Source organism: Seriola lalandi, unplaced genomic scaffold (assembly GCF_002814215.2).
Source record: "Seriola lalandi dorsalis isolate HSWRI2012SDOR001 ecotype SW California unplaced genomic scaffold, Sedor1 jcf7180002054646, whole genome shotgun sequence".
Lineage (NCBI taxonomy): Eukaryota > Metazoa > Chordata > Actinopteri > Carangiformes > Carangidae > Seriola > Seriola lalandi.
The window spans coordinates 397,224-409,001 of NW_019525199.1; the positions used below are offsets into that span (position 1 = coordinate 397,224).

At 44.3% G+C, this 11,778-nt stretch overlaps 1 protein-coding gene and 1 long non-coding RNA gene across 2 annotated transcripts in view; one reads left to right on the forward strand and one right to left on the reverse strand.

Moving 5' to 3' along the window:
* tbx2b (T-box transcription factor 2b) overlaps positions 1-4,195 on the reverse strand; it is an 8,736-nt gene extending 4,541 nt beyond the window's left edge. The window contains exons 1-4 of the mRNA XM_023420492.2: positions 4,055-4,195; positions 2,975-3,805; positions 1,828-2,095; positions 81-227 (exon numbers count right to left, since the gene is read on the reverse strand). Of these exons, the coding sequence (XP_023276260.1) occupies positions 81-227; positions 1,828-2,095; positions 2,975-3,333 (774 nt within the window). The 5' untranslated portion in view covers positions 3,334-3,805; positions 4,055-4,195. The remainder of the gene's footprint in view (positions 1-80; positions 228-1,827; positions 2,096-2,974; positions 3,806-4,054) is intronic.
* A 137-nt stretch (positions 4,196-4,332) lies between these two features.
* LOC147818317 (uncharacterized) lies at positions 4,333-10,523 on the forward strand. Its single transcript, XR_015438095.1, has 2 exons — positions 4,333-4,453; positions 8,155-10,523. It is a non-coding gene; the product is annotated as an uncharacterized LOC147818317 (long non-coding RNA).
* Positions 10,524-11,778: the final 1,255 nt, after the last annotated feature.

Genomic DNA, 11,778 nt, shown 5'->3' on the forward strand with positions numbered 1-11,778 from the left:
GAGGCATGTAAGAACATTTATTTTGCAAGAATAGCTGCAGCCATATTTAGAGGCCGTGCTGAGTGAGAGCGCTGACCCACCTTGTCGTTCTGATACGCCGTCACGGCCACGAACTCGGTCTCCGGGAACACGTAGGTCCGGAAGGTGCTGTACGGCAGCTTCAGGATGTCGTTGGCCCGCACTATGTGGAACCGGGGCTGGTACTTGTGCATGGAGTTCAGGATGGTCTGCATCGCCAACACACACACACACACATACGCGGATTTGAATATAGAATATCAGCGGCGTTTTTACGTCTCTTTTTGTCGTTTTTCTCCAAGCTGAAACTGCCAGTGTTGCCGCGGATCATCGGCCTATTGTTAGTGATGCTGTTATAATTACTGTGTGAGCAGCTCGGGCTGTAATTAGTGCAGGGCAAAGGGAAAAACGGGACCAGGCCACACATGTTGTCACGAGGACCCAGAACCACAGCAACAAAAAAACTAAACAAAAACTAAAAAACTAAAAACTAAAAAATCTGATTTCATCCAGTTTTTATCAAAAGCACGTTTCCACTTTTTCCTTCATCTGCTCTGACACTCTTTAACCTTCATACACTTTACCATCAAATATACATTTATTTATATAATAGACTAAATATCTTTTAAAATTACAAACAAATTTAAATATATATTTACAAATAAGGCAGGCAATTAAACGCTATGATAATGTTAATTACAGATTTATATATAGGATATATATATATATTTTAAATTAGAATATATTCATAAAATATGATCTTGTATGTGTTTGTAACCGATTGCAAATAATTTTGACTGACATGTAAATGTTGAATTTGTTTCCAGTCACTCTGACAGTCACATGGACTTTATCAGATATTTTATTTGTAGTTTATGGTTAATTTATTTTTACAATCACAGGTGCAATAATGTAGAATAATGTCAAATAAAGTAAAAAATAAAGTAAAATACAGGAAATACTGCAGGAAATATTTTATTATAGATAAAAACCAAATGCAGTGCAGCTTCCAGACCTAATATATATAACAACACGTATACTACTACACTACACTATACTATACTATACTACACTATAGTGTTGGGTTACAGGAGCGGATGTGAGACGTCATTTCTCTGTGACCTGGTTTGATCAGACGCCACTTAATCCTCCGTCCAGCAAACAAACACTGAGCTCAGTTATGTGTGTTTTATTATTTTATTTATTTCTAATAAAACCTCGATTAAAAAATAAAGAATAAACATGGAGGTAGGGAGGGAGGGAGGGAGGGAGTGAGGGGGGGCGGTGAGTCTGCAGCCTTGCAGCCGTGCAGGGCCCCCGGGGCTGGGCTGCTGCTGCAGGGAGGGAGCAGGGCCGGAATGGCTCTGGATGTTTGGATGCAGGCTGATAATATTCTGGAGAGCAACACGGAAACATAAGCTGTGTGCGTGTGTTTGTGTGTGTGTGTGTGTGTGTGTGTGTGTGTGTGCGTGTGTGTGTATGTGTGTGTATGTGTGTGCGTGTGTCAGGGACGGGGGGGTTGGGGGGGGGGAGTCAAGTGGCGACAAAGTGTCAACAGCTTTGAACGTGGAGACGAGCAGCGCCGTCGTTTACTCCTCTAATGTTGTATTTCTGCTTCACCACTGAATCTACCTGCTCTGATCTCTCTCTGATTTATTTCCCGCTGTTCCTGCGTGTTTCCTGTTGTTATTAATTTTCATCTTTATCTTAAAAACACCTCAAACCCTCAGCAGCATCTGATCCAGCAGACACAGACACAGGCGCGTCTCCGCTCAGACTAAAACTAAAAGAAAAAACTCCAGTACTCACAAATCCGTGTTTGTCTGAGATGTTGTTGGTCAACTTGAGTTTATGGAAAGCAACAGGCTTGGCCATCCACTGCTCGCCGGTGGCCGGGCTGTCCGGGTGGATATACATCCTCTTGGGCATCTCCGGGTCGGCCTTGCCCGCCACCATCCAGCGGGAGTTGTGGAACTTGTAGCGGCAGTCGTCCGCCGCCACGATGTCCATCAGCAGGATGTATTTGGCCTTTTTGTCCAGGCCGTTTATTCGCACTTTGAACGGAGGGAACATCCTCCTGGAGAGAGGGAGAGAGAGAGAGAGAGGGAAACACACGGGGAGTCAACCACAACACAACGTGCAGACCGTGAAGGCAACACTTGAACAAGTCTGACAAAAGAGGCTTTGAAGGCGCAGCGAAAACACGACGCTCCGACAAGTGGAAATATTGTAATGGTCAGATATTATTCTCCAGCGCGGCAATTAGGAGACAGTGAAGACCCAGAGTGTGTGTGTGTGTGTGTGTGTGTGTGTGTGTGTGTGTGTGTGTGTGTGTGTATTGTCCAAGCCTTACACTACAGACCTGAGTATATATTTATGACCACAGCACTTCACATTCCTGCTTTTTGAAGTGACAGCCTGTTTATAAAAGCGGATAAAAACCTGATTCAAGCTCAGGTCACTTTTTATTTTTATTTTTTTATATATATATATTTTTTTTTTTTTTTTACCAAATATCCCAAATATTTTCCTTTGATGTGTCCGGAAATGTGTCACAAATATTTCACAATAAACTCCTTTTAATTGAATCTCTTACTGGAATAAATGAAGCCAGTTTAACCCCTTAAATATTCATACTATTCTCGGGCTGGAACTCCTTTTAAAAACTATATATTTAATGCATAATGTGAGGGGAGCAGAGCTCAGCCCTGCGGCGTGCTGTAGTTTTCTTGTGTGTTTTTGTTAATGGTAAATCAGGCTGGAAATCGCAGGGAGAAGAAGCGCGGGTCAGTAAAGGCCTGACGCGCAGGCAGCCGCCGAGCACCGGGAGGAAAAGCCTTTCTCAGCGGCTCTGATCTCGTCAGCTGCGGCTCCCTCTCTCTGCTCATATGCGGGAAAACCTCCGGCCGTGTTTGCAGGATAAAAATATTCTCGGTGGATCCAGAGGGATTCTTACCTTCCGGACTTGGTAATAACCATCTCCGTCCCGAGTTTATGAAACTGGTCCCAAAGATCCTTGGCTTCCAGTGTAACTTTGGGGTCGTCGTCCACCTCCTCCTCGGGCTCCAGGCTTTTCATGCTGCGGAGATGAGCCGCCTGATGGTGGCTGAGGGCCGGGTGGAGCCCAGCCTCCGCCGCCCCGGCCAGGCTGTGATCCGGGATGGGCTTGGTGAGCGCCCCGGGAGGCAGGCTGAGCGCCGGGAAGAAGGACGGCTGCGCGGCCGCTAGGAAGGCGGACATGGGGAAGTCGGTCGGCCGGTGTGCGTGGAAAGGGTGATAAGCCATTGCAGTCCCTGTAAAAACTGGATCTCTCATCGGTGCATCCACAAAAACCAAGTGAAAATAATGGATATTTTTAGTGGTATTTCCCTCCCCAACCTTGAAGCCAGTGTTAGGTCCGCGCCTCGCGAGCACTTTAAATGTGTAAAGCCGCACGAGAGGGAGCGCCGCGCGGCGGAGTCAGGGTGAAGAAAACAGCCCGGAGTTGTTGTCGGTGTGTTTCTCCGTCGGTTCCTCCGCGGACTCCTTCAGTGGAAGCGGCGCGGTGGCGGGAGAGTCCGGCTGCGCTGCGTGCCTCTTACACAAATCAGCAGTTTCTCTGCTTCAGTCATCCCACACTGACTGGAGAGATGTGGCCCCGTTCACTGCAGATCTGTGACTATCTCACATGTCCTTCCTGCCTCCATCCCCAGCACTAATGAACCAAGCCCCTTTGATTGCTGATTTTACGCTTTCTGGACCAATTGTGGGCCCCTATAGGCGTGGTTCTGACAGCTCCAGCCAGACTCTGGGAGAGGAAGGGGAGGGGAGGGAGGGGGGACAAGAAGGTGTCGGAAGCATTAGCAGTAAGAAAACATGTCAACAGAATAAAATATTAACCAATGACAGGAAAGATCGGGAAATCCCACCCCCATTTCCAAGCCAAACACCGGGTCAGCCCTCAGTTCTTGGCCGGTGGAGGCATCACCTCTCTCGGCTTGCGTTTTTACAATGTCGCCTCCGGAGAAACCAACCTGTCCACTGAGTGAATACTCACCTTTCTGTGGAGGAGCGGCTCCGCTTCTGCACGTCACCTCAGTCCGGTCACCACAGTGAACCCGCGGCTCCGCGCGCCGCCGCGCTCTCTCCCAGAACACCCTTGTAATTATTGTAAGTTATCGGCTGTTTTGACGCGTAGAGGCGGGATGTGGCTCACATTAGCCCGGGCTGTGTTAGCGCTGGCTCCAGACTCATACAGCCCCAGGTTTCCCCCACGAGAGAGACATTTATCTCTGCGTTTTCCTGATCGAGCTGACGGGGAGGCGGCGGCGGCGGCGGCGGCGGCGTGACACAGAGACACGGCTGGAAAAAACAAATCCAGATGCAGCGAGGAGGAAAAAAAGAGGAAAAAGCAGCTGAATGATGATGAATGAAAAATCAGAGAGTAGCAGAAGAGGTGAGTTCTCACTCCGACACAAACTCTTCCTTGTTTCTGACTGAGTTTTTATTTAAACTGAGGTTAAATGATCACAGTGTTCGCCGCGGAGGTGATTCAGAGCCCGGGCTCGGGGCTGAGTTCAGGCCGTGGCAGCGTGTAATCTCCGACAGGTTGTATTTTGTCAAAGCAGAGACAGTGCGGGGCTCCGGGAGCCACGAGTGGGGGGGGGGGTCCCCCTCCAACACCAGCCTCCCTTGCTCTACTCTTGATTAAGTCGGACTCGGTTTTCCGAGGAGCCGCTCGGCGCCAGTCCTCTGATGCGCCACAATCAGAACAACCTCTTGTCTCTTTGTATTTACCCTCAAGTCCTGCATGTTGTGCGCGCGCCTCCGGGCCCCTCCGCCGCCTCATCTGCGGCTCCGCTCCACTTTCCTGCCTCAGTCATGACTTGGTGTCAGATGTGAGATATTTTTTTAGTTTAGTTTTTTTCTGTTGTCTGTGGAGGGTGGTGGTGGCTGTGGTGGTGGTGATGGTGGTGGTGGTGGTGGGGGGGTGAACAGCTGCTCTCTCCGGGCAGGATGGACCGTGATGTCGGCCACAGGCGTCACTTCGACAAAAACTGAAACAAAAAGTGATAATCCTCCTGAAGGAGACTGTCAGAGGCAACTGCGCATTTCCTATTAACCCCTCTAACTCTGCGGCTTCCGCTGCCAGCCGCACACAGCTCTGATGAAAACCCTCTCCACTAATATCTATAAATTATTCAAATATAAAATACATTTCCTGACCGGCCGCAGCGGGAGTTTAAAACCCTCAAATTAACTCGTTCTGCTTCAAAAAGGTGCAAAAAAAGTGCGTCAGATGCGGCGTGTTGCGTGATTTAAATGTTTGCACATCTCCACTGTGTCTCACACTTGTTGCTCGGCTTCCATCACATTGATAGAGCCCCCCCCAACACACACACACACACACACACACACACACACACACACACAGGAGCATCTCAGATCAGACACAGGTCCCCGGAGCATCAGCCTCCTCGCCCGGCGCAGACCCGCGGCCGCAGCCCGCTCCTCGGTCACCAGGTGGATAAAAGGTGCGTTATTTTTTCAGCCGAGCACCAGGTGTTGGCACGTGAACATGAGAATGTAAAATCATCCAGAATGTCTTCCGCACAGCTCCCCGCTTCCCTCAGAGTTCCACTGCGCCGTGCATCTGTTATAATTCGCTCGGACAGCTGACTTGTTTGGAATGCTGCAGCCAGAGATTTATGAAATGACAGAGATGGAGCTGCGCCGTGGGAGCGGCGGGAGCGGCGGCTGGTTAGAGTGTTTGGAGCCGCGTGCATGGAGCTTTACATGGGAGTAAAAAAAAAAAAAAAAAAGATTAGCAACATATGGAGGTGGATAACGGTTTTTCTTTTCTGGGTAATTGTATCAATAAAGCTTTGTGCAAATTACTCCCCATTTATTTGTTCTGAGCCTCAGCGGCGCAGAAATCTCCATTACGCGCGATTTAAAAGTCATTAGGTGGAAGGAGGACTCAGTCTGAGCCGCTGCTGGAGCTGCATGGAGGGGGGGGGGGGGCACTGCTTTGACTGATCATCATACACTCACAGTTTGTTTTTGTTTTTCTTGGGGGGGGGGCAGTCAGTAAATACGCTACTGGACTTGTTTTTGTTTGTGAGTGTTTGCGTCCTGAGAAAAGAAACTGCAAAAAAATTAAACAAATTAAAAACAACAAATGCAGAAGTCGCGGCCTTTAACTTCCTCCTGTAGTTGATAGCTGGATAATAAACTCATTATTTATGATATTGATGAGATTCTTTATGATCTCATCCGCACAAATTCCTCAAAATAAACAAGTTTGTCAGTTTAAATTTCACGCAGAGTTCGTCGGTGATTTAAAGTGTTTTCATGCAGCAGGAAGTTGACCCGAGTCTCCGTGTGTCCTTCACGTGTCCGCGCGCTTCAGCTCCCTTACAGGTGCAGATGTGAGAGCGCGCCTAAAAAAAATTAATTAAAAAAAAAAAAGCGTCTCGTGCGCGTCGCGGTGACCCGAGCCGCTCTAATTACAACACAACAGACACTTTTCAGCCTATCCCTCTATAATTGAGTATTGTTATTTTCCTCCTCCGCTCCACATTGTTCCTTTCTTCCTTTTCATCGCTCCATCTTCTCCTCCCATCTCCCTGCATCATCTCTCCGGCTATATTTAGCGGCTAGACTGAGGCCTTGGCGCCAGACCGTTTAAGACCTGTCAAAGTCCCTCATATTTCCCCTTGTCACATGGAAACCCGGCGACCAGCGGCCCTCTCCTCCTCCTCCGCCTCCTCCTCTTCTTCTCCTCCTCCTTTTCTTCTTTTCCTCCTCCTCCTCCTCTTTCATCTCCTCCACTTCCTCCAGCTCCTCAACTTCACTCTCCTAAATTAAACATATCAATTCTCACTTGTAGGAAAAGCAAAATGTTTCCTCAACTCCTCTCCAACACACACACACACACACACACACACACACACACACACACACACACACACACACACACACACACACACCGTACTATCAAACTCAATCACAAACTGCAGCCACTAACAGCCGGTTACCTGCGGCCTCTCAGCCCGTCTCTCCCTCCTCCTCTCCCGGCCTTGTGTCTGAGCCTGGCCGCTGGAGGTGACAGGTAGACCACCAGGTGGGGGCGCTATAGTGGTGACCCAGGGGAGAGTGACAGAGCTGTCACAGCGGCCACACACACACACACACACACACACACACACACACACACACACACATACACACACGTTCGACTCTTCACATTTCTTTAATTTTAGAATAATTATTACTTATTTTAATTACACTGAAGTTGTGGCTGCGCCTCGTGAACCTTTCTGTAAAATCACTTATTTATCCGGTGACACGAGAACCGGATGTGACGCGTTCTTCCAGATATAGGCACGTGACGGAGCCATTAACAGGAGTCACCGAATCAACATTTTCCCTCTGACCTTAATAAATAAAATCTCATATGTTGTCTGTTGCTGGTTGGATCATGTGACCTTCCCGCTGTGCCTTCACAGGCCCCACAGGTGTGAGGGCCCTCAGCCCCGTCAGGTGTGTGTGTGTGTGTGTATGTGTGTGTGTGTGTGGGGGGGTTAATGGTAAATCACCAGTATCGATTTTAACATATTTAATTTTGTGCATCAAATTTTAAATAAAAGAAAAACAAATTCGATTCTTCTTCGTCATTTTCTTAAAAATGTCTTCAATGCTTCTGCCACTTGCACGTGGCCTTAATAGTAAATATTTACTGATCAAGTGAAAATATTTCTTTTTTTATAGCAGCTGGAAATAAAAGTCAGTGTAAAATCAGATTTACACTTTGACAGAAGAGTCTTCAAGTATTTTTAATTATTTTCCTTCTTCATCCATCTGAACTTTTTTTCTTCTTTATTCATCCGTAAATAATAAAGAATAAAAAAATAAAAATCACCTCGGTCTCTTCTGAGAATAAATCCATTTAATTTAAAATCCATTTAATTCACTTTGTATTTTTTCTGTGTGCGTTTAAAATAAATGAATCAGCTGTTTAATGAGGGAGAGGTCTCACTCCTCTGAGTTCAGTCTGAACCAGGAAGTTGATCACGTTCATCTCTGTCTCATGTTCCTCCAGACAAACTGTGTAAAACTCTGTGTATGTGTGTGTGTGGTGTGTGTGTTTTACAGATGTGTTGACAGCAGCTGCTGCAGCGGCGGGAACATGGAGACTTTACCTGCAGGCCGCGGGAAGAAGCCTGACACAACAACAACAACGAACGTCTTCAGAGTAAAAACCCAAACTAGAAAAAAGTTTCAAATGTTGAATTGTAGTTTTATTTTGATACTTGACAAAACAGAAGTTTAATCAATAATCAATACAAGAACCAATTATTACTTCAAACGTCAAAATGCAGTGAAGATTCAACAGGTTGTTTGTGTAAACAAACATTAAATTATTTACAGCTGTAAAAATTCATAAAACATCTGCAGATGTGATAAATAATGTCACAGTGTCGCAGTCGGTTCTTAATCAATTAATTTAAATATAAAGATGAGCCTGACGTCACAGTAAAGACCCGCGGTCCCATCAGGTCATGTTGCTCGAACTCATTCAGATGGTTGTTGAGTTTTGTCCTTCCTCCTCTTCCGTACAGGTGAGTCTTTTACTCGCGGCTCTGTGAAGTGAAATAAACCCGCGGAAAGCTGATCAATAAATATAAATATATATAAATATTTATATGTATGATATATATGATAAATATGGCGGAGTGATCTAGAAAAAAAAAAAGCCCCATGGTGACTGAGCTGAGCTCAGACACGTGTTCCACTCACAGGTCCGGGTGCAGCTCACAGTGACGTTCACGGACCTGCACGGGCCTTCAGGGGCCTTGAGGGGCGTTCAGGGACCTTCAAGTGGTTTAATTTCAGCATCATTTCTCCTGATGACACAATAAATATTTCTCACACTTTAGATTTAACTTGTAAAATTCAACAATAATTCAGAAATGAAAGAGTTTGATCTGTAGTCTGATTCAGGATTGTTTCCATGACGAAGATTCAAAATGGCCTCCAGTCAGTGTGTGAGTTCTCTGCATCAGCTGATCACTGGACACCTCTCCGGTGACATCATCATTATAAATGTAGCTCTCATCAGAAACCCTGAAGTCATGTTACTGATTTCACTCCTGTTCAAACGGAGACTGAATGTGACGTCCAGGTGTCTGAACCACATGACGACCTTCAGTCTGTGTCTCTGTCCGTCCACAGGTCGCACTGACCGAGGCGAAGGACCCAGTGTGAAGGTGAAACATCCAGAGTGAGTCCCACACGGTGAAACAGGCTGTTTGACTCCAGGTACTGCTTCTTACTTTAGCTGCTGGTGTTTCTCTGTTTTAATAAATAAACATTCATCTCCCTTAAATATTGTATTTTCATCGTCCGTCTATAAAATTATTCTTTTACATCTCAGCTCCTAAATCAAAACCAGGTGATTTTTCTTTTCCCGCCCACGTCTCTGTGTTTGTTTCTGTTTGTTTCAGCAAATCTCTCAAATACAACCAGCTGATGATTGATAGATAAATAGATAGATAGATAGATAGATTGATAGATAAATAGATAGATACACTTTATTGATCTGGGTAAAAGATAAAAAATAATAACACAACAAATAACAAAATAAAAATATAGCTCAATATCCACAACAGAAAAATAAAAACAACAAATACCAAAATAAAGGTTTAATTGCACTTTATTCTGAAGGTAAAAACAGAATATTAGCCGTGTGGTTTCAGGTAAACAGGTGAGTTTTATGGTTACAGCTACATTAGTAAGTAATTTAGTGAATAAGGACGTACGATAGACAGAAGCAGTAATTTACTGCAGGACGTTCCTGCTCATTAGAATGTGGATGCTCAGTGTTAATTCAGTGTTTTCCTCAGTGTTGTTGGTCTCAGCACAGAAACACAATCACACAATTATATGAATCAGCATCAACTGTCAGCAGCTGCTTTAAATGCACCCCCCCCCATCTATAACCTATTAAATCCCAGTGTTTATTATATCCTGTGTAACATTCACCCTGCCCACCTTTAACAGTCAAAGCTAACATGCTAACATGGAGCTACCATCTTTTAATGCTGAAGTAAATGGAGCCTGTATGCTAAGCTGCTAGCATTTTAGTGTCGCACTTCAAATGTCCAACCTCTGACACTGTTGTTGTTGCTAACTGAGCTAATGCTAATGCTAATGCTAATGTTTGGTGATGAGGAGAATATGTGACAGCCTCAGTTTGTTACAGGACACACGGACTTACTGCTGCTTTAACTTTGAAATTCACCATTTTACACTTTGTTCCTGAGAAAGAAATCCACATTTAGTTCCTGCTTGTGACAAACTGACATGTTCTGCATCAGTTTTCAGCTTCTTTTCCTTGTTAAATACAAAACATTCTGTTAATTATGACACATCAGCGTCTCTGATGATCATTTATAATTTGAAAAACTGTAAAATGTTGACGATAACATGTTGGAATCAAATAAAAAAGTTTCAAGCGCAAACTGTAGTTTTTCTTTTCTACTTGTTGCTGAATTAATTTTACTGTAAAACTTTAAATTAACACTTTTTTAACGGTGTATTTTTTTATGGTTTCATTCTGTTCTACTGCAGAATTTATTTTGAAATACACAGGAGAAGAAATACACTGATTTTAATACAGACATGTTTCAGCCATTAATACATTATTCATTTAATTATTTGTGCAAACTCTGTCTTCATGTTTCCATTAATTTAAATTTTATGACTTTTAGCTGATGAACACACTGATGATAAACTAAAGCACACAGAGAATAATTCACTGCTAAATTAATTTAATTAGAATTCCTTCAGTTTAATATTTGCTTCCATTTGAAGAGAGGAACATTCAGGAGGTTTGAGCTGATGAGTTTCTTTTCTGCCTCAGAACAAAGAGCCAAAGTCGCCCATAAAACGTCCCTTTAACAGCGTTTAACTGCCTGTTAAAAATCTGGTGCTAATTACAGCGGCGCTGAGAGCTGATGGTCACTGAACACAGAGAAGACACACTTTCATTTCCTCCACTTTTATTATGTTTTTATTTGCATGAACGCAGGAAAAAAAAAAAAGTATTTTACAGATTAAATCTTACAGTTAACAACAAGCGTTTACTCCAGACTCAGGCCGTCAGTCAAACTACACTCAGGCAGAAGGGATTGTGGGATACATCTTCTCTAAGGTGACTGTGTGAACAGTGCATTTCGTTTTTCACCCAGTCAAACCAAATCAAGACATTTCTGATTATCAGAGTCTCTTTGCTACGAGAACATTTAAAGAAAATACTTTTTTATTCTTTTTTAGATCAACTACAACTAAAGGCAGGAAAAACATTTTGGTCAAAAGTAGCTAATGTAGAAAATACAGCGTGATCTCTATTATTTATTACTGTGCTCAATCTGCATTTACTGTCTGGAAAATATCGAGATGATTTCAGAAACATATCTCAGCTGTAAACATCTAAATTACTTCAGCCACTTAGTAATAGTGTCGTCTCATTTACTGCGTCTGTTGTCAAATGTGATTACGTGGAAATCAAAGGCATGAAAGGACCAAATTTAATCAAAAACATTTAGTCAGAGGCCACGAGAGAAACACACACACACACACACACACACACACACACACACACAGGGAACAGGAGCCGCTACATGTTGCTGACTGGAATCAACATTTCTCCCGTGTCTGTGTCTGCGCTCCCTTTCTTATGGCTCATTCAGACGACAGGCAACAACAGTTAAACTT